The 23667-nt window shown below is 43.4% G+C and overlaps 1 protein-coding gene across 4 annotated transcripts in view; it reads left to right on the top strand.

Moving 5' to 3' along the window:
* Positions 1-23667, top strand: part of LOC119180470 (TBC1 domain family member 10B-like) — a 34207-nt gene extending 10540 nt beyond the window's left edge. For 3 of the 4 annotated variants that reach the window (XM_037431636.2, XM_075889087.1, XM_075889086.1), the window contains exons 4-10: positions 2314-2421; positions 3420-3526; positions 3721-3901; positions 9338-9412; positions 9539-9653; positions 11229-11383; positions 12692-23667. In XM_037431636.2, coding sequence (XP_037287533.2) covers positions 2314-2421; positions 3420-3526; positions 3721-3901; positions 9338-9412; positions 9539-9653; positions 11229-11383; positions 12692-12790 — 840 coding nt within the window. In that variant the 3' untranslated portion in view covers positions 12791-23667. Of the gene's footprint in view, positions 1-2313; positions 2422-3419; positions 3527-3720; positions 3902-9337; positions 9413-9538; positions 9654-11228; positions 11390-12691 lie in introns of those variants that run through there. The other variant, XM_075889088.1, reaches the window with a different exon arrangement.

Below are 23667 nucleotides of genomic sequence, written 5' to 3'. Positions count from 1 at the left end.
GAGAAATGGGGAAAGATAGCATAGTGAATGCCGGCCTACTACACAAAAATTATGATTACTTATGGTGTAGTGGGTCCCCAGATAGTGTTCTTGTAGCTGTTACCCTAAGAGTGTTCTGAAAAGGCTCTGAAAGGCAGCTCTTCCAGCTTTCACTGTGACTGTGCAGGCTTTGGCAATTATTATGTTGTGACTAGGATTTATGTTGTTAATTGTGCTTAAAAGTAAAAAAATAAAACATTAAGTCACACAGCCTAGTGGAAGGACCTTGAAGCTTCATTATGGAATATGGAGTCTATCGCTTTGCTGTATGCAGTCGCGTAGTCTAGTGCTGTCATCCAGTGATGGAAGTGCTGCTCCAATTTCTGCAAACTGCTCCAAAAGAGAAATGCTGCTCCATGCTGCTCCAAAGTGCAATATTTGCTAGTAACTGCTCCAAACCTGCTCCGAAAAGATGTTGGCAAACTAAAGAAAAATGAAATTCAACCATAAGACCATCCTGTGAGCATAAGCGAAACCAAAAGCAAGCTGTATACACTATCGTCCTAGTATGCTACTCAGTGGCGTAAATCCTGAAAAATTTCAAGGAGTGACGTATATCAGGCCTTGGTGTCCATAATTTTAATATAGGTTTTACATTTATTTATATAGGAATTAAGTCATGCTCTCAAATAAAATTAAAAAAAAAAACGAGCATGGGGTCTGAGCTCGAGCAATTGCATAGTTCTATTCAGTCTCTTTTTTTTCACCTTTTTTCTATTTCCATAGTTCACACAGCTGAGAGGCATTTAACACAGGTATGCATGAAGATAAAAAGCCTTTAAAAAAGCTGATTATGGTATACTTGACTGTTAACGGTTATATCACATGCTAAAGCTAAATCTGCAGTGGGACACTTGCAAGGGGTGCCCTCCCTAGCCTCAACATACTCTCTTGACCCCCCTCCCCCCATCCATGATTTACGCCAACTATACTGCTTGTATACTAGCTGCACACTAGCGTACGGCATGTTTAATAATAATTATATTTATTACATGCTTAAGTGATGTTTTATACTTCAGGAGTCATTAGGAACATGCATCTGCTTCGAAAGCACCAATAGCAACCCTAAGCTATAGCATTTTTTTCTGTTCCGAAGACACTTAAAGCTGCTGCTCCGAAACATCAATTTTTCTGCTCCGAAAGCTGCTCCAAAAAGCAAAATGTCGCTTTCATCACTGGTCATGCGAGCCAGCCCTCAAAATTAGAGTATGTATGTTGTTGTTCAGCCTCGCTCATTTGTGCTGCTTATGATGCGAAAGGAGTTGAACGATGTAGAAGCACGGCGTTGCCTTCGCGACCGTCGGGCACTAAGTCGAGCTGCAGCGCATGCCTGCAGAGTGCATGCATGTATAGTAAGCCATTGCGCTCGAAAAAACTGCCCCCACCGCCACTGTTTGCAGCATGCGTGTATACGACTTCATATTCGCCACAAATAGAAATATGCTGTTTACAAATACTTCACTGCGTTTTCCACCTTACCATTCCGGTAAGCTTTCTGTTGTGCTAAAAAAGCTGACACCATGAAAATTAGTTGTCGGTTCCTTTCATGCAACAAAAACAGCTTAAAAGAAACAGACAGACGGGGGACCAATGAAAACAGCTGCTCAAGTGACAGCGTCATACCTACGTGCCCCTTCCGCACTGCTTACGTAGCTACAGAATATAGGCTAGCCCAATCGGACACCTTGCTTGTTTTAAAGGTCACTGAGCTGCAAGTTGGCAGTGGTGAGTCGAGCTTTTGGAGTTGAGGTGGCATTGAGCCATTTATTTGTGGAACAATAATGCTGCATTTAAATGGTCTATTTCCAAAATTTTTAAAATCTTTATTGAGTACTCTATTTAGTTTATTGAACTTGTACCACATTGGTACATGCACTAATGTGCATATGTGGCAAAGGTTGATGAGATAAAACCTGCATTTAAGCTGTCTCATGAGCCCCACGACATCACAAAACAAAGACGGACGAGGGCAGCAGTATAGTAATGCGCAACGTGCAGTCAAGCTATGTTCTATCATATCTGACAAGCACTGTTTACATAGAATATCTAAAATAAGCACTACGCTATCAGTTCAGAAATATGGGACCAAAAAAAGAGAATATTGTGTTAACGTACGGAAGCTTTCAGCGACTTCTATTCTTATACATAGTTTATTTCATTGCATTGTTTGCTGCACAAGCTGCTTGTTTTTGTTCACAGTATATACTAAGTCCGTGAACGATATGGCTTGTCTGCATGCTAGCGTATTTATGATTCTGGGGGTATGGATTTCAGGTTCGTGACAGATGTCGCAAAGGCATACCCTCATCAATGCGCTCCGTTGCCTGGATGAACCTGTGTGGGGGCCGGTTTTTGATGGAGAGCTATCCGGGGAAGTTTGCTGTAAGTGTGCTCAAAGCTACTCGTTGCCAAAAAGTTCAGTATTCCCCTGTTATGTGTCTGTGGTTGCAAGAAGATTCCATTTCCACATGCTTCCCCTATTGGCTCTGTCAACAGAGTAGCAGTGAACTCTGTTGCAAAACTGGTGACTGGCTGTTACTGTCTTTGAAGTGCTAAGCTGTGGTATACATGGACAGCTTCACGCCATGACAACCTCCTCGTGTACTGACTATAGAATGGTCAGAATTTCAGACGCCTTACAGAGTATCACTTTGCGCATTATGTTTCACATACACAACATATTCTAGCAATGGGCGAACAGTAGACTTGTAGTTCGAAGTGAATTTGAAGGGAATAGTGATTACGTTGAATAATTTCGAATCAAATAGCATATATCACGTATTGTAAAAAAAAGACCTTTTTTTTTTGTCGTGACTCAACTAACTTCGACAATATTTTTAAGAATTGGAGCTATGGGTCCGAATGTGTGAATGTGTCACTTATCTGTAAATAAGTGGGAGCAAGATCAAATAATGGCATGATTTAAATAGTTATAGCCCCCAAGTGATAAGCGATACAATAAGTTGTGTTCTAAAATTTGCTATACTTCATGCATATAAGGCCTCCTAGCATGCTTTTAAACTTGAAAAAAGTTGATCGATGTGCAGATAGTTACATACTATTAACTTTGAAGTGTGGATTTGTGGCAGTGTGGGTTTTTTTCCTGGAAAGATGGTTTCACAGTTTTTAGAAGCCCCACGGTGCTGTGAAATCACCTTTTCAGGGAGTCACATTTGGTCAAATTTGCATATTTTGTTTATTTCAAATACTGCAGTATTCCTTCCAATACTTGAAGCACTCAAATATTCGCCCATTCTTACCACATTCTAATTTGGGTACCGAATTGGTCTATTGCAGCAGTATTTTATACAGTTTAATACATTGTCGGCATGATTATTGGCTGTGTTGGCAGCAAGTTAGATTCATGTCTGTCCCTGCAGGAGCTTGACAAGCATCCAGGTGATCCACGGTGGGTCGACGACATCCGGAAAGACCTGCATCGACAATTTCCGCAGCACGAAATGTTTGTGAAGGACCACGGCCATGGGTAGGTAACTCAAAGCAGTGTCTTTGCCCAATGATAAGTTAGGAGAGTTCTCTTGTATTCTCCTTATCTTATTGGAAGAACAAAGGAACGCAATGGTGTGTGTACGCTTTGGGGTCTACTGCTCTGAAACACTCTAGTGCCTTCTCGGACGCTCAGTGTTTGATTCCATCTTTGTATGGCACTTTCGTTTGTAGGCAGGAAGACCTCTTCCGAATACTGAAGGCTTACTCTGTGCTGAATCCTGCAGTGGGCTACTGCCAGGGCCAAGCGCCCATTGCAGCCGTTCTGCTCATGCACATGCCAGCTGAGCATGCCTTTTGGTGTCTCGTGGCTGTCTGCGACAAATACCTGCGAGGGTACTACAGTCCTGGACTGGTGAGCGCTGTGCATTGTGGCACCAACATGGTCACCCAGTTGGCACTCTATGTTTTGAACTGTCTTGGTGCACTTGGTCAGGTTTCTACATTGTGGCTGTCATAATTACTGTTAAATGGAGGCCTTTGTAAGTGGTTTCAGTTCGATAATTCAATTATGTGAACTTGACTGTCCGTCTTCAGCGATGCTCCTCCTCTCTGGAACAGTTTTTTATGTAATCAGAAAATGCTCCTGGTTGGTAGTTGAAGCTTGTGTAAACATGTGCGCTAAACATGATAGCGCAGCAAGTGGCCGGGAATTCGCAATTAAACTTTAAAGTCTGCTAGAATTTGCTCGCTCGTTTCTCGGCAAATATCGCCATGGACTGTCCAGACTACGACCTGCTATGACACAGCCATTGGCTGATTTCTGCATTCGTGCGGAGCATGTTTATTGTATCTGATGTGGGATGTCACCACGTACGCACGCCACGGTTGGCGACGCTAGAACTACATGGTGTAGAATGATACTAGACACAAGCGTGCTCGCAATCACACTGAAAGGGAGCTGACACATTTAAAAGGAGGGGGGAAGAAGAAAAGAAAGTGGTCAAAGTCACAGCGTACACTGCCATGCTTTCACCATGCTTGTTTGGGACAAAAGATTACAGAAAGCGCTTTAAGCATGCAACTAATACCTGTAACTCCACCCGTAATGGATAGATTCTAAAATTTAACAATTTATTCATGAGGCAATAAAATTCAATAGTGATTTTTAGGCGTCTGCAGATATTTGAATTCTTCGATTTGAACTTAAAATGCTGAAAATTTCGAAGTATTCGAAATGAACAAATAGGGGTGTATTAGTCCGCATGCAACCCATTGTGAAGGTGGTTTCATGGCAGTGGAGGAGTGCTAAGCTGTGAAAACATCAATACAAAAGAAAAAGAAAAGTTCGTGTTGCCAAAAAAAAAAAAAAAATCTGGTTGCCGCGAAGTTTCTTTTCAAGGTTAAATGAACATATTACCCTCTCAGCGATCCATCATTTTTTGAGCTTGAAAGCTTGTTATACCGGCTTAAATGCTCAAAGTGTAGTACTAAATATTAAAACGACATATTTTACAGGTTATTACTAGCATTCTAGTGAAAGTCAAATCCTGCTACTTTTCAAGGTTGTTTCCACTTCCTTTGAACCAAAAAGAGTGGAATTTGCACAGGTCTTGTTTTAACTTTGAAAAAATATTGTGCAGTTTAGTTGGGTCATGACAAATATGCCCATTTTTCTTTTATAACATTTGACATGTACTATTTGACTTCGATTCGCAATTATTCTACCAAAATCACTCTTTGCTTCGAATTGCACTTCGAACCTAAATTTGCTATTCGCGCAAGCCTAGTGATTTTAAACCTTTTAGTTGCAAGCGAGTGGTCTGTGTGTGTGTCATTTTCTGTCCTTGTGGTGACGTGCTATGCAATTTAAAGAGATGATTGATTGATATGTGGGGTTTACCATCCCAAAACCACCCTATGCTTATGAGAGACTTTGTAGGGGAGGTCTCCGGAAATTTAGACCACCTGGGGTTCTTTAACGTGCATCCAAATCTGAGCACATGAGCCTACAGCATTGTCGCCTCCATTTAAAATGCAGCCACCGCAGCTGGGATTCGATCCCGTGACCTGTGCGTCAGCAGCAGAGTACCTTAACCGCTAGACCACCACGGTGGGGCACTATTTAAAGAGGCACTGAGGCACTGCAACACTTTTTCAAGTAGCCATGGGATGGATTCACTAAAGGAGGTTATTGCCTCATGAATTTGCTGCTGGGAAAATTTCAGAATCTGTTCAATTCGAGAGAAATTGCAAAAATTTGTCCCACGCAGCAATTGCATTCTGTTGTCTCAACGAAAGTGCTGGAAGCTTAGTAGAGAGGGATGGCACGGGGGGAAAAATTATGTCATGCACGCCTCATGACCTTGAGCACTTTTTCTCTCTCTCTTTTTTTTCCCACAAATACGTGGCTTTTCAGTGTGATGACATGCGCACGCTTGGACAAGTCACGGCCTTCTGTGGCGGCCCCACTAACGACCGAGCGCGCCATGCTCAAATCAGCCAACGGCTGGTACAGTGGATGTGACGAGTGATTTCTGAGCATGTAGTATCATTTGTCGAGAGAATAGAAAGCAATTTTTAGCTGACTTTGAGAATTTATTATGAATTCCAGGCTGCGTGCTGCGCTATAATGTTTGGCTCGCGTGTTGTTGGGAGCCTCTACTACCGATCGGCGTTGTTTTCAGACCACGCTCGAAAAGTGTTCCGGGGCCCCTTTAAAATTACGATTCTCAACCAACTAGCCCGGCAACATGCCTTATTCAATAGTGATGTCATCATGTGATTACTTTCAAAAGTGTTGCAATGCCTATTTAAACTTTTGGGGTCTCGAATTGGCGAGAGAGACGCTCTTGGAGTGAACGAACACAGCAGACGCGATCAGTCCAAACCAAACGATACACATTTATTTAACTTTTTGAGCAACGATATCGTCAGTCGAATTATTATGACATCAACCGTGATCAACACGGTAGGACATCATTACACAATAGTAAACAACACTCAACAACATGACAAACAAGGTGGTGTCGCTAACGCCTGGCTCACCACACGGGCCCACCCCAGACAGCCCGCGGTGCTGTCCACAGCAGACCCACCGCTGGAGGAAACCGTCTGCGCCACCGCCCGACGCCAAATGAGACTCTCTCAACTCTCTTGCCCGCCACCAAGGCATGCCTTCAGCCAGTGGTCACCGCCGGCGCTACCGCTCTACCAACCATGATGATGATAGTGGTGATCACAGCTCGCGAACACACCACCACCTATGGCTCAATAGTTGTCACCCCCGAAATACGGCTTCTGTGCAAGACACGTGCGCCACGCGGCGCAAACAACTTTACAGGGAGTGTCAGCACCCCCACATTCTCTTAACCTTGATTCAAACCATATTTCAAAAAGAGAAGAAATTTGCCACACAAGCTCTAACAAAACATGGCAACCAATGTCCCTACATAATGTCCGTGCACAACACCGCCTCCTGTCGACACTGCTGCACTGTCTGGCTCAACGACTTCACATCAATACCGGTTCCGCAACAGCAACATTGCCGTCGGCGCGACAAACCGTCACTCGCGCCGACAGGTCTTCCGGATGTGACGAGCACTCACGAGCCTTCCGGACTGCAGGCAGTTGCGCAGGTCCCAGGCATGTCCATCGCCCAACCACACGACCGCATTCCTGGCCAGTGGCGCTGACGATGTGCAGAAGACAGCTTGACAATAGCTGCGGGTTACATCACTCCCGCTGCGAACATTCCAAAACACTCGAAAGAACAATGCAGTAGGCCAAAGAGAAGGGAGCTTCGGGCTCCTCGCCTGCATGGTACGATGGCTAATACATCGGCGACAGCGGAGACGCCTATCAATTAAACAAAAATCACTTTTTCTTCACTCGTGCATCACGAGATGAGAAAAAAAAAAAGTGAGGGAAGCAAAGTGCAACACCTCCACGCCACGATCCACCTAGTTGTGTGACTGGCGGCTGCGCAGAGCCTTGGGCCTAATGAGTCGTTTGACAACAACCGGCATCCACCCAGCCTAGGCGCAGAAGAGGCAGCCGCAAGGAGACATCCACTCCTAATGTGGCCCTATCACTCGCCGCACACTGCAGCTTACCGAGCGATCGGCCTCTACCGTCCCGGACAATGTCACGATGCCCCGGCGTCGAGCTGCAATACTGGACAGCAACGACGCCCGACTCCCTGAGTCCAAAGAGATAAAAGAAGCTATTTACTGAAAATAGGACCACCCACGAGGCTTCCGTACTCACTCGCTTCGGGCTTGGCCTACAATCCACGTGCTCTTAGCCTTGCTCACACCAGGATGCAGACCACATGGCTCTCATACTCAACTGAACAACATTCTTAAAAACCAGCCACAGCAACAACAAAAGCACTTGCAAGCAGAAAAAAAAATACAAAACTCGTCAGCTGACAAGTTCAAACATGTTACCAAAGCCGATATCCTCACTCTCAACAAAGCACACCGCCGACACTAGCAATGAGAAGTCCCCCTAGGCCTACTCTACCCCGGCTCTTAGAAAAGCTTGTACCGAACCACGAAAACTGTCGTCCGATGCTCCAAGAACTCCATGTTGGGCAGCCAGTGTGGGGTCTCGAATTGGCGCGCGCCACCACCACGCTCTTGGAGAGAACGGACGCAGCAGACGCGGTCGGAACAAACCAAAGAATGCACATTTATTTTGCTACTTTTTGATCGACGATATCGTCAGCCGAATTATAACATCAATAGTGATCAATCCCCTAAGACATCCTTACACAATATTACTTCAGCATGTAGCCCCGCCGCGGTGGTCTAGTGGCTAAGGTACTCGGCTGCTGACACGCAGGTCGCGGGTTCGAATCCCGGCTGCGGCGGCTGCATTTCCGATGGAGGCGGAAATGTTGTAGGCCCGTGTGCTCAGATTTGGGTGCACGTTAAAGAACCCCAGGTGGTCTAAATTTCCGGAGCCCTCCACTACGGCGTCTCTCATAATCATATGGTGGTTTTGGGACGTTAAACCCCACATATCAATCAATCATTACTTCAGCACGTAACAACTTAACAAACACCAGAGAACACAAAAAGCGCTGTCGCCAACGCTTGACTCACCACATGGGCCCCCCAGCACATGGCCCACGGCGCCGTGCACCGGGACACCGTGAGAGGCAACCGTTCGTGCCAGACGCCACGCGCAGAAAGAAAAGAGACTCACTCAACTTTCTCACCCACCACCAAGGCTTGCCTTCCGTCAGGGGTCACCGCCGGCGCTACTTCTCTACCAACCATGATGATGATAGTGGTGATCACCGCTCGCAAACACGCTGCCTATCACTCAATAGTTGTCACCACTGAAAATACGGCTTCTGTGCGAGACACATGCGCCACGCGGCGCAAACAACTTTACAGGGGGTGTCAGCACCTCCACAAACTGATGTTATCAAAAAATGAGTAAGTAAACAATAAGCTTACATCTTCCAGGTCACAGATTCTGCTTTGCTTGCCAGAGATGAGTTGGGGTCACCAACTTGTTTGATTCTGGCCCCTTCTCCGATTTTTATTTTTTGTATTCATTGCAATTTTTTGCTCTTGGACAATGCTTACTTTTCACCCACAATCAATGCTGCCAACACTGACACCGGAATTTTTGTGATGCAGTTTCCTTAATTATGTCCAGTAGATATTATTGTGTGCTACTTAATGATGCATCATTGCTGTGTCAATTAAATGTGAAATTTCATATGCTCTTGTGTGCATTACTGGTAATAATGTCGAGCCATGTGCTGCTACTAATGTTGTGTTAGCTGGAATTGCAAAGCTTCTGTTTAATGCTTCTTTTTTTGTCATTGCAGGATGCTGTCCAGCTGGACGGTGAAATACTTTTTGCGCTACTCAAAAGAGTTTCACCATCGGCACATCGTCATTTAGTGAGTATCAAGTTGCCATCTGTGGGTGCAGGCTTTAGTGGATTCTAATCTTGCATCGAAACTTTCCTTCAGCCGTCTTTGCCGCAAATTATAAAAATGCACCTTTTTTTTTTTCCTTTTGTGCAGAAAAAGCAGCGTGTGGATCCTATCATGTACATGACTGAATGGTTCATGTGTGCCTACAGCCGCACTTTGCCCTGGGCTACTGTGCTGCGTGTGTGGGACGTCTTTCTCTGTGAAGGTGAGAAATCGCAGTCACGACTTTTCTCATATGTTTCATTTCATTTACTGCTTGAAATGTATGAGGGAGCAAACGTCAGGAAGCCTGAACACAGTGGAAGATCCAGAGGGTTTAGGGGGGGGGGGGGGGGTGATTTTCCCTTCTACTCCCCAAAGCTTCTGCCAGCAACCCCCTCTCTGCAGTGCTTGTCGTCCACCTCCAATCACCGATTAGGACAAATGAGTGGGGCCACTGTGAGAACACGTTAACAGTATTTACTATACAATGGTGGCATTTTTGTACTAGTAAAGACAAATAAATATGTCATGACCCTGCCTCCTCTCCAGTGTTACCTCAAGCACCCCCCCACAAATGAGGGGGTACTAGATCCACCCCTGCCTGAACATGAACATCACGTAACAGGTAGTCACAGGACTAAAAAATTGGGGGACGCTTAAACACCGCCTTTAAGAGTTGACCACGATACGACATCTTTACTCTAGTGTGTAGTTCAACTACTCAGGGCATACTTTTTATTGTATGGTGTTAAATTGTGGAGTACTAAAATGTAATGAATAAAGTTGAAAATGTCTTCTGTCAGAGAAGCTTTAGCACATGGCTGCATTCTGTTTAATGGGTAGCATGCTTTAAATTACGGCGGGTCTGCGGTGGGCGGCACCGCGGTACGTCTGCCGTGGGCCCTCAAGGCGGGTCAAGCATTGACGACGACGCCTTGTGTCTGTTATGTTGTTGAGTGTTGTGGACTATTGTGTAACATTGTTTTAGCCTGTTGATCACAACTGACGTATTTTGATGCAGCTGACGATATCGTCGCTGTAAAGGTAGTTAAGTAATAATATCTTGTTCGGTTCGGTCCGACCGCGTCTGCTGTGTGCGTCCGTGTTCCGAGAGCGGCATGCCTCATTTCGAGACCCCACACAATTAGTCACTCAAGTAAAACCACGTAATTTCACATAAAAACTATTCTTGTGACATGGTCTTGTCAAAAACCACGTAACAGCATTTTATGCGATTAAAATCGCATCACGTAGCAGCTAGTCCTTGTGACCTGTTCTCGCCAAAAACACAAAAACACCTGTCTAATGTGGCCAACCGACTGAAACCAGAGTAGAATAACCGAGCCTTGCCACTCCTACTATTACTCGCAAAAACTTTGCATCTCTAGCAATAGCTTGGCATTATTAGCAAAACTTTAGAATAAGTAAGGTTTAACACTGGCCTCGCTACTGGCTCCACCCTTGCACCATTAGTACAAACTGCACACATTTTCTTTTTATACTTTGCAAGCTTTCTTCAGAGTTTAGAAAGAAAAATCAACTAAAAATGTTGTGTAAACAGCTTCACTGAGCATATTAATTACAAAAGCATAATTGCTTCTCACTTTAGACGTCTGATGGTTGTTTTGTTATTTATTATTTTATTAAAGTGGGTGTTCCCTGGTTTACATTTTTTACAGCAAATTTAAATTTTAGAGGAAAGTACTTTTTTACATGCGATAAGATGCAATAAGAAACTTTAGACATAAGCAGTTACATACTGGTTATACATACTGGCTGTTATCTCACTTTTTTCTAGGCGTGAAAGTGCTTTTTAAAGTTGCTCTGGTGCTACTGCGAGGTGTGCTTGGTGGTGGAGACCTCGGCAAGCGCTACCCAGCCATGTTCGAGACCTTGGAAGCCCTGCGGTCTTTGCCCGAGCCACTTGTTCAAGAAGACTATCTCGTCACACAGGTATAATGACTGGTCCCTTCTCTTGATACATTTAAATGCGAATGCATTTGTTAGTCGGCACATGTCAGGCATCTGTCAGTGTCCGCACACCAGCAGGTGTTATCTCTCCGCTCTCACTCCCTCTCCCATAGCAACAGCTGCGGGCACGCGCGCTTGTCCTCGTCCCTAGCAACTGCAGCAGGTGGAGTAGCGGAGAGTGAGTGGAGAGAAGGAGAGCGCTTTGGCGTGAGAGGGGGCTTGAATCGAGGGAGCTCGGCAAAGCTCCCGTGTGTGTGGAGAGAGTGTAGGTGCTGTACTTTGCCGCTCGCTCTCTCGCCATTCGCTTTCTCTCCTCTCTGCGTCCCACTCTCTTGTCTGCTTGCTTGTATGTATATTGTATATATGAATGAAGTAAAGCGCACACCACACTCTCTACCGTTCACTGGCTGATGATTGTGTAAATATGCTTATGGTACAAATCCTCGTCTTGTCATTAATTTACGCCATTGAAATTACTATGCCGTGTACTCTCCACGCAAGAAATGCATTCGCATTTCCTCGCGATTCCCTTCGGGGAGGTGGGGGCAATTTTTTTTTGTCTCTGTGAATAACGAGCTTTTTCTTCTTCCCCGTCTTCCAGCGATCGGCCGCTCCGTCGTATGCTCTCGCTAACTTGCCCTAACATGCATTCACACACATGCGCATAGTAAATGGCTGTCTCATGGTAACGCGTTCCCACACTTAATATCATTTCTTTCATTTCCTGCATTGGTTTGTTTTACGTGGCTGCGTTCCATGCTCTGCTGTTTAAATCCTTTTCGTGCGAAGCAAAATGTCTCTGTCGGTGTGGCCGCGGAACAAGAAGCAAAAAAATGACTTGCGTAACTCTCGCATCTCGTTCACATAATTGGTAAGGTCATGGCATCACTAACGTGACGTGCTTGTGATTTGCGTAGTGTCTAATGGTAATAATATGGTTTGTGGCACGCAAAACAACTTTCTTCGGTCAGAAATAGTTCTGACGATGCGTGGTCTGATGGTTTGTCTCCACCAGGTGTTGAAAACGTGATTGGAAACATATCAGTTTCGAGGTTTAGGACTTATCTATACATAGTGGAGAAATGATGTAGGTAAAATACTCGAAAATACAATAATGAAACTCGTAAGGTCCCTTAATTGCATTCCCCTAGGACAACATTTCACGACATAGTTAGAAGTCCAAATGAGTTATGAGTTCTTGTTTCGACTTTATTTAGTTCTTTTTTTTCTATGCATTTGCACACAACGTGCATTCTCTCAGCTGCGTACGCTGTCTTTCTTGGATTCTAGCTTGTTCAGCTGGACGTCACCAGCCACGACATGATGAAGGAGCACCAGCGACAGATTGCCAAGAGGCGGCTTGCGCAGCTCTCCAAAGTGAAAACCTAGCGTAGGAACTTGTAAGAGAGTCATTGGTGCTGCAGCTACCTGTTGGTACCCAGAAGCCAATAGCCACCCTGTCTAGAGAGAGAGCGAGGCTTTCTTGGTGAAATATCGTTCTGCTTTCTCTAAACAAAAGAAGAGAGAAGAAAAAGAAGCGCAATATGACAGGGTTGCCTAAGGCAATTCGAGACTTCTCACAGCATGTTGAACTACATGAAAGGGGATACCTCGGTGTAAGGGTCGCACATCGGGTTTCACCAGAAAAGTGCCTCTCTATTCAAAACTTAATGCCGTGGCTAGCCTCGGTCAGTCACTTTGGGAGCTGTTTTTTTTTAATGCAGTTCACCATGCATTGTGATGTTGCACTGTAGCGCTGGGCATCCAATCGACACGTTGGGGAATTTTTCCAATGCGAGAAAAATGCAGCTTCAAGGTATAAGATTTCCTTGGTCACACCTATATCCACCTGGTGCAAAGTGGTGCACACAGATGGCCTGCAAGGAATGTAGTTCCGGTTATTTCCTAGCTGTACACGATAGGTGGAAGCATGCAGGAATTTTTTTTAGCGAGGGAAAAGCATTGACAATAGCTGAGGATTTGTGGTCACGTGGCACTGCAGCCAGCATAGTACTAGGTTGTGGAGGTCAGTGCGTAGCTTAACAAGAAATTTGTGGTGCAAACAGAGGACTGAGAAAAAGAAAAAGACCATATAGGATTTCTTCTTCTAGTTCTTTTTAATTTTCAGTTCACACCACAAATCTTTTGTTTAGCTGTAGCAGGCGTATTATAGATGGAGAGAGAATAGTAATGCAGCAGCATAATTCTTTGTAGTGAGATGTAGTGGGAGAAAATGAGAAACTTTTGTGGAAGAAACTTCGAAGGCGTTCACATACCTTTACTGCACTACCTCTGTTTTAGGCACTTTCCACCCTTGCGCATTCTAGATTAGCTGTACCAGGTGTGCATGCAATGTGGCCTTAGCTCTGTTGTGCATTCAGAGTTGTGCCATCAAGTCCAACTGTTCACTGCGACTTAGCCAGCACGTAAAGCTGGCACTTGGTCAAAACGGTAGCACATGAAGCAGAGCGATAGTTTTACAGTAAGACTTTGTGTTGCGGCTGAAAAGTGCTTATAGCTGTAGCATTTGACCAAACAATAAGAAGTGTTTTTCGCTAGAAAGAGCCCAGTAACGCACTCCCAGGAGGCTGCTTTGAATCATGTCTGGTTTTTAGAACTTCTACAGAACAATAGCTTAGCTTAATATCTGTGAATTCACTGCCCATTACAGTGAATTCAAGACTATAGTATCACTTGTGTACTTTTGCAAGTGATAGGTGCAAAATATTTTAAATATATCACTTGTTGCCATTTATTGAAGTCAGTAGAAGACCATAATCGAGGCACAGACTTTGCCAGGCAGGTGCCCTTTACAACAATCCAGCAGCTTAAAAGTCTAGTCATAATAAAAGTCGTACAAATCGTATCATATATTTTGGCTGAAGTTCCCATGTAGGCATGGATAACAAGCTGTATCTGTGTCTCCGTTTAATATTTACCTCGACTACAACTTGACGTGAGCTTTAGTCCTTGGAGAGTTTCTTGGAACATGCATAGTGTATCACTAGCTAATAGCCTGAAGAGTGGTTAATAATGCCTCTGATAAAGGAAAGACGGTAACACAGTGTGTCTTACATATTTTATGTTCACACATATAACCTGCCTCGTGTATAAACTGCATAGCTTATCATGGCTGTTAAGGTCTTTAAATTTAAAAGCAAGTAAAGACCGTTCTGCCAGCACAATAGCCTGCCACTGCAGTCCTTCATTGAAACTGCAGTGTGGCTTTGCCGTTAAACACCATATTTACACACAAATTTTTCCTGCAGATGCGAATTCTAGGCAGCGTTTCAGCATTGATGTGAATCCGCTTGTGCAGGCATATGTAACTCTCGTATTTTTGTTTCTTGTCGTTAACAAGCTTTGAGCCCCTGTTTCACAAAGCAAAAGCATCACCATTACATACCAGATGCTCATCATTGGTGTGCTGCAGCTGCATTTCCCAAAACACTGAATAATTCCGGATTTCACGTCCACTAACCTGTTGGGGTAAACCAATGTTGCGAAGTTGCACTCTAGTCTTAGCCTCACCTTTCTCTCTGGACAAAGTTGGCATTGGCTGATGTGGCAGCATTTTCAGAAGTTATGAACAAAACCGAAACTTACTTCGGCAGCAGCTGAAATGGGGACCCGTGAACTACCGTGAAGGGACCAACTCTTCCATTGCCTTTCACTCTAGCACTCTTGTAAGAGGGCAGCAATACAGAAAAGTACTTTTCATACAATCACGCTGGTGTTGAAGAATGCCTGGTTGTATGTGGACATTGATGAAAGTACTTTCTCTCTATTTCTTTGTTGTGTAGACCGTTTATTGTAAGTTGACATTGGTCGTACCTTTCAGACACTTCAAGTGAGTTGTCCTGTTCTACGTAGATTTCAATCATAGAAGGCCCTCTTTAATGGAATGGAAATTTCTGTGCGATGGCGATGGGCCACTTTTCTAAACATGCAACATTGTTTGGGTGAAGTTATTTTCCTTGTGACTGTGGGGTGACATTTGCCTGACTGGTACACCCATACAATTGTATTACTGTGACCAACTAAACTATATTACTTACCAAGTTCCTGGTAAATATTAGTATTACAGGGTCAGCAGAGGGGCTGTGGTCATGTTCTGACTGGAGTTCCAATCTATTTCATTTTTTGCACCGCATCGCCATTGTTAAATGACAGTGTTCCTCGCAGTGTTCTTTCAGTGTCTTTTGTGTGGCTATAAAATGGTGGTGCTTTCTGGAACAATCACTTATCTGAGATTTTTGACCTAAAAGATGCTGAGATTCTGCCCGAGCATGTGGACAAAATTTCACCATGCCTGATGCAAACTTAACTATTAACACCCACACGAATTGTGCCACCGTACTTAGCTCTGCTTTACCGAGTGAGATAATGCAGCACACAATGATCAATAAAGACAATGTGCACTGTTAAGGGGTCCTGAACCACTTTTACAAGTGAATAAAAGACACAGATGCCGAGCAAAAAAAAAAGGAAAAAAAAAACAACGTACTGATGTTTCGAATTAAATTTGTGAACAAGGCTCTTATTTCGGATGCCAGAATGTCAGTACATTGTTTTTCTTTCTTAGGGTCGGCGTCGTCTTTTATTCAACAACACTTCCCAACCAGACGGGTGTCCGTCAAAGCCTTAATATCACTTTTCCAAGTAATCATCGAATGACCTCAGTGTCGGAGCTCATTGCCTCACGAAACGCTGCCGCAGGAATTTCTCGAATCTGTCGGCAACTAGCAAAGTCACAATTGTTTGTCGCACGCTTCAAGTGCTTTTTCTGTTCCCGACAAGCACGCTGGCCGCTACGCAGGTAGGGATGGCAAGGGAGAAGGAGTTGCATCAGCGTGCATCGTAAGCACGCACGACACCCGATCGCTCCCTTCCGCTGTGGTGTGTGACTAGTAGCTCACTGTATTGACCTTGGTGCTGGCGTATGGTGGCAGCACAGGGCTAAAAGCGCATCTGAACTAAACGCAGCTCTTCATTCGTGCCCACTGTTCGTTAATAGCATGCTGTCAGCTGTTAGACGTCAAAACAGTAGCTCTTCCCACCAAAGAGTGAGGACCGGCCTGTGTGTGAAGATGGCTCACTTGAAAAAATGGTAACTTTCACTCTGCTTTTCAGTTCTCTTTTAAGTTTTCCAAGATTTGTTTGAGCTTCTCGTAGTAGTGTCTGCGTTCCGCAGGATGTGGTGTCCCACCAAGCCTTATGGGCGGTTCATGACCCCTTTAGCATTTGCATATATTATCGCAAGTATGATCCACTCTACTTGGTTACAACTTATCTTGGCAGTGTCGTACACTCTACTTGATTACAACTTATCTTGGCAGTGGCATAAAGGCTATGAAAACAGGGCATCTGCGCATTGGTGTTACTAAGCGAGTAGTCCGCCAGTGAAACTGGAAATGGAATCCACAGCAGTGATTTCAGTTGCAGTTTTGGTTTTGCTTGCTCACAGCACTCGTCCACAATTCTGGTTGACGACTTCTTACCCAGCATAGACGTTGCAGATAACTTGCTTGGTCTGTTTAGACAGCCACTTTCCATCTCATTTTGGCTATATCTTACTCGGAGAATGAAAGCCACACATGGCTTAGCTGGATTTGGGGACATCATGTTCACTGCGAGATCAGGTGTGCAGAAAAAGTGGGGCTATCCGAGAAAAAAAAAAAAGTTCGTGTGCAGTAATTTTTTTCCACAACAGCTTCCCATACTTGTTTTTTTTTTATATAATGAAGAAAACTTTATTCATTTGAGCTATGTGACTGAACATATAGAAAATAAAAATGGGTACTGTTTGTTGAGCAAACTGGGAGCGTGGCAACACGCAACAGATGGAGGAACAGCGCTCGTGCAGTGTGGTTTTTCCTTTGTGTTGTGGCGCCCCCAGATCATTGAACAGATATGAACTACCAACTTGACCACCTTTCTATCCTTTTAAAAAAATTGGTGCGTGCGTGCAGGCCAGCGTTTTGGTTTTGTAGCTTCCCCAGAGCTTCCAAGAGAAGTTGTCGCTGACTATAGGCAGCACACTTGCGCAAATAACTCTCGGGCATCTCAAACTAGGCTATTGAAAACCTTCTGCCAGCAGGTGTCCTTTATGGAAGTTGGTTCATCGTTATAGAATGTGCATCATGTGGAATTGCCTCCAGCAAAAGTGTCTGTTCCAGAATACACAACCCATAGTCATCATATGGCAGCTATAACATAACACATGGAGGGAAACTACTTGGGTGTCATTTGTTACGAGTAAAGTGTGGATCAAATGTGTGCTTTGCAGACAGTGCAGCGCCAACTGCACTAGGCACGAGGACATTAGATAAAGTCAATATTTTGAGTCTAGTTGTTGAGTGAATCTGTGACTTGTGATTAAAGGGACACTAAAGAGTGAAAGTAAATTAGCATAAGCAGGTTGGTTTATTACAGAAGTTCTGTTTGTTTATACTGTGAGAAGAGAAACTGAGGCAAAGTTTTCTGTGGGTTCTTTATGCCCAATTGACGTCTCAACCATCTGCAGTGCTGTTCTCACATCTTGTGCTTGTCATGTTTTGGTCACTTGATGTTGAAATATTTTGTTGAGCTGCTGCTATGTGGTTCTTCAGTCTTGATACCTTTTAAGAAATGTTGCATAAACTTTTTTCATGCACAAGCAGAGATCTACCTGCAGAGTGCTGGTTCTGACATATCAAGGCATTGTTGCCACCCGCATTTCATTTATGCATCATTGTTGGCTTGTCAGGCCAGAAAAGATATGTGGAGCAGCACTGACCTAGTTAGTAATTCAATATACCGACCTAGTGTGTAGTGGCTGTTTGCCTGTCCAAGCTTGACCTATTACTCCTCTGTAGTGTCCCTTCAGCACTTCAGGCCAGCTCGATTCAGTCGTTCATTATATGTAAGCCTCCATGCTGGTTTGCTCTTTCATGTTGTCATTTGTGAAGAATTAACTGAAGTCATTTTGGCTCGTTCTCACTCTATGGTTACCAGATGTCTCGAGATATCTTTGCAGGTGCTTGTTATGCCTTGATGCTTCACAGTTACAGATTTCCCTGGCTGCAATTGTCCTTGCTGTAAGTGACGGAAGTGAACAGTGATGGGAAGTGGTGCTTTTATGTGCACAATCACTTTTTGCTGGGATATTAAGCCTAACCTAACCAATGGCTTCCTGCCGAAAGATGGTGTGCTGCTTGAAAAAATGTTTTTTCTAATGAAGCCGAGCTGTCACATTCTGGAGCTTGAAGCTTATTGGCGTTAGCTGTGTCTTGAGAAAGCACTCGATTAATGCTTGTACAACCAGGAAAATTTGCTGTCGCAGCTGGGCTCATATCATAAATTAGAATGCACTTAGGTGGCTTTCTTAGCACGTGCCGAAGCTTGTCAGTCCTGTACCTCTCTGAACATAATGCAGGACGGGTTGCAATTCACGTAAATATGCTGGTGTACTGCCGTCTTAGTCTCTTTTTAGACCGCTAGAGGGCACCATAGTTTGCACGTTGTCTCTGCTAATGTGCATTCATCTCGGATCTTTGGCTACATTTAATTCTCAAAATGAACAAAGATACATACATCGTCTAGACAGAATTCATGATTAGTCAATATGTCAGGCCGACCAACTCATTAGCAAGTTTTCCCTCTTAAATTTTCAGGGTTAAAGAACAGGTCCTTGCTCTTTGTTTTAATATTATCAGCCAGCTATAGACGTGTGCAATGGAGAAGAAGATCCCTTATTTTCTGGGCTGTTGCACAAGAGTACAAAAGCTGACGTCACAGCTTCGGCCCTGCATTTCTGGGAGGGGGGGGGGGGTCACGCATGTTAATAACACTGGTTAACAACAGCCCAAAGGGGCTTATGGCGGCACCCAGGGAGCCTTCAGTAAAAAGGTCTATACATACAACATTTTGTATTCTACACTTAATATGAAAGTTGTGTTATGTCGAGATCTTGGCTTACAGATGATATGTTAAAAAAAAAACTTTATCGGTGTGGGCAGCAGAGTTTTTAAATTATTAAGTGTATGTGTATTGCTTCATGCTTTCCGGTGTACTATATTTGTTGTATGTATTGTTTCAACACTCAGTAGCAAAGATCTCCGATCTTTTATGCTTTTTTTTTCGCACACTGGTTTTGTCTGTTTATGATGACACTTTTTAATTTTTATATTCTTGTGTTTTCTGTTGCTGTTTTAAGAATGTGCCCATTTTGTTTTTCCTCTTCTTCTTCATACATTTCATGTCATATATCTCGTTTATTTATGGCTTACGGGCTTTTGTTGCTGTTGAAACTTCCCTCAAGTTGTATTTAATACGCAAATTCTACGTTGTTAGCTTGTCGTGGTTTTTGGGGCCAGAATTAGCCAGCTCATACTCTTTTCTGCTTCCTCAGCACATTTTGTTCATTTATTTAGTATCTGCACTCTGTAGATGTCGGGTCATATAAATTACTAAGAAAGCCACTTCCGTGCCAGAACCCATTTTAAACATTTTGTGGTGACGGTTGAAATTATGACATGCTTTTGGAAACTCGCTGCTCCTCTCGGTGCTTATCTAATGCCTCTGTTTTGTGCGCACTTTATCGATGCTGCATCAATTTTCTTGCATGTACTGCTTAGCTTTGCATCGTTTTAAACTGTTGCTCTTTTTTTTCTTAAGGTGCTAGACGTAATGTCTTTGCTTTGTGCGACTCTGGTGATGTTTCGCATTTTGGCCACAAGTGCAAAGAACAACTAATAATAATCGCACACCGATTTTAAAACTGCTTCTCCCTATCTTTTTCCCTACATTCCATTTGCCCTGTTTGTATTTTTCAATTTAGGGTACAAGCTCTTTGGTATTTTAATAGTTTTAACCGTCGCAAAAATTCAGTTTAAATTCGTATTGGAATGCATAACAATTTCCTTCCGCTGCATGCATATGTGTAGGGTCTTGATGGTTTACGGTCTTTAATAGGGACATCTACGCCGCAACCTGCCTTATCTAGCCTTGATTGGAATGTATACTTCACCTTGCCTCCTGAATTATCAGACCTCAGTCTAGATTTCTGTTGATACTTAAATGACAAGTGCATCATTGTTCTGTAGAACTTGCCATAATGTAATATTGCATTTCTATATGCAACACTTGCAGCATCTCTTACTTTGAAATAGCAAAAGACAAAATTCAGTTTTTCTCATCCATATGATTTGGCACAAATAGGCTATTTGAACATTGTCTTAATAAAGTAATGTCCAAGTCTGTAAACATGGTTAAATTGGAAATTTTCCATGTTGCGCTTGCATTGGGAGGCTTGCGACATTCATGGCAGTGAAATTTTCGTTGATACACTTCTGTATAACATAGCGAAATTCTTTTTTGGCACATCAAAAGGTGCCACGAGAACTTTTTCAGTCTATGTGTCCTGACTAGCATGCAGACAAAATGGCAATCATCCAGCGACACAAGTCACATGTTTCGTGAAACCATGAAACACATGCATTGAAACAACTGTGTGGTTCTTTTTATGCAGGGAAGTTTTGAGAATGTCTGTAATGATCAGTTTTATGGCCCACAATTCTGCCCTGGTGTATGTCATGGTGATATAGAATCTGCTGATTGCAACATCTAAAGCATATGTAATTGTTAAACATTATAAACTGTCTCGGGCACGGGCCATTGTTTTGAGAATGGCATTTTCGCAATGCATTCTTAAAAGGTTCATTGATTTCACTATTTACTATTGGTATGCACATCATATCTGTCTGATTTGGAAACATTTTCTGTGGGCAGTTCAGTTAATTTGTGTTGTTTTTATTGTAAAGTGATGTGGTGCTTCAGTTTCTCAGAATTTAACCAATATTTGAAAACCTTGCTAAATTAGAAAAATAGGTTTCAAATCAATGTTCTGCATTCTACATACAAAGGAATAAGAATATAACTTACGGTGATGAAACAAATCCGACACCAGTTTGATATTATCTTAAAAATGCACTTGTTTCGCAGGTATTTTATTCGTAAGAAATATTTAGTTAAGATTAAGGTAGTGGTGCTACTTCCGAGTAACCTGAATGAGATATTGATGCAATCGCATGAGCCGATTATTTGAAGCGATATGGAATGTGTGTGCTGTAGTTGACATAGTTTCAACTGTGCACTTCAGGAGTCTGTGGTGTGGAAATTAACTGCTTATAAGTCGCTATGCCTTTTATTGCCTCGTATTGTGAACTAGGAAACTTATCTTTTAGTTATTGGTTTGCTGATAGGTAAAATCTTCAAAGCATGGATGTGTTTGACATAAGCTAGTCACAATGGCTCCACTAGCCTGCTTGCATATGTGAATTTGACAATGCTCTGGACCACTTGTGGCGCAGTGATGAAGTAGCTAAAATATTGTCAATTTTAACGACTCCTACAACCAGTCTTGGTGCAGAAAAGTCTGCAACATAAAATTTGAAAAATGGGCGACACTGTGTCGCTTGTTTTGAACCTGAGCCCTATTGTCCCACATGATCATCAGACAACTTAGTGAAGAGATGAGTCAGGTTATACCTGAGAAAATGCAGTATTTGAGTGTTTATACAACACATGGAAGGACTGTGAGTATAAGGGTGCCATTCTGATGTATTGTAGGCCTCTGGAACTTATATTTATGAAATCATGTGGTGAGCCTTACATTGAAAACTAGCTAGCCTGCCTTTAGAAATTTAAGGGTTGTTAAAATAATGGAATGTATTTAACCATCTGTCAGTAGAACAGATAACCAAGCCTAAGCGTCATCATGTCAGGCGTATGTTACAATTGTGATGGTATTTTTGTTGCTGGTCCCGACTTCCTTTAAAGGACCCCTGACACCAAATTTGGAAACTCGAGATGGTTGTGTGGTTCGACAGTCCTGCATGCGGGGCCACCTCTGAGCGATTATTAGCGGTGAGCGTTGCCTAAAAGATATTTTAATTTGGTTCTAAAGCAACGGTGCGTGCATGCTCCTCCAAGTATTCAGGTACAATGACATTTTCTGTGGTTTCACATAGACTGGGGATCCCCTCGTGACCTTATAGAGGTCAAGAACATTTGTGGGGCGTAGACAATACCCTTATGGGCACCCGGGGAGGACTATCGTTCGTCACCCCTCTCGCTTTGCTGTCCGGCTGCTCTCCAGGTGGTCTTGGCTGCTTACTCCACAAATGCTTTTATTTTTTCTGAGGGGAACACGCTCAAAGCACCCACATCGTTTCATTCTTCAATGCCCGCGGTTACCCTCTATTTGAAAACTGCGTGTTTCAGTGTCACCGAAGCTTGGGGGCACGTAGTCTCGGGCCCTGCTCCGCTATGGGGTGCTAGTTCCTCATAATATTTAGGCGGGCGTTTCGAATTGGCGTGAAATCGTTCTGAATTAAATTAACGCCACTAGCATTAAGTATAGGATACGTTAGAGCATTAGCAATATAATTTTGGCATTACCAGACGCAAAGCTACAAATTATTGTAAAAAACTTGCAAACACAAGTTTTGCTGTCCGAGGTCCTTTAAATGTTCAAATGTGCTTCAGAACTTCATGATGTCAAATATAACCAGCGGCCCTTACCAACACCTGACACCTCATGTCGGCTTCAGGCACAATTGCAGAGGGCCAGCTACTTTTTTTTTTGTTCGGTATGAATGGTAATACTGTATGGACGGTATCGGAATTGACTGCTACGCACTCAGTTACACTGCAAGTAGGTATATTGGCTCATATCAGGGGCCATATTCCAAGACATTTGAAATTTTACATTAGTGACAGTGTTGCCAAAATTAAGAGACAAGCCGGATGTGCTCTCCATGCCTGTAGATGCTGCAGGCCAAAACATTGTCGCTTATAAAGGTAGGCATGCTAGAACTTATGACGTGATATCTCGCGAAGGAGTTGCCTAAAGTGATTGTTTCATGATGGGGCCCAGGATGATGTAAAAGAGGAAGTTGTGCACATATATATTACCACTCCTCTCTTGACAGCCGATACGGTATGTACACTTGACAATGACACCCTGACATATCGAGTCATTTTTCTCGGGCCAATATTTGCACGCGTGCAAATGCCTTGTAAAGCAATCTTAGCAGAGTATTATTTTTGTGTGACCCGGTCTGCCTGCTTGGAACGGGTGCATGCTGTTGCACATTGTACAGAGTCTAGTGCACCGAGTATTTTTGTATGTAGATGCCTCTCCTTTTTGAGTCCCTGTTAAATCCATGTGCCTCGTGTTCTTTTGCAATGGTGGCAGTAAAGCTTCTCTTTTATTTGTCAAA

This window comes from Rhipicephalus microplus, chromosome 3, assembly GCF_043290135.1.
Source record: "Rhipicephalus microplus isolate Deutch F79 chromosome 3, USDA_Rmic, whole genome shotgun sequence".
NCBI classification, from domain to species: Eukaryota; Metazoa; Arthropoda; class Arachnida; order Ixodida; family Ixodidae; genus Rhipicephalus; species Rhipicephalus microplus.
Note: the sequence above shows the minus strand (reverse complement) of the source record. Positions and strands in the feature narration are given on the sequence as shown.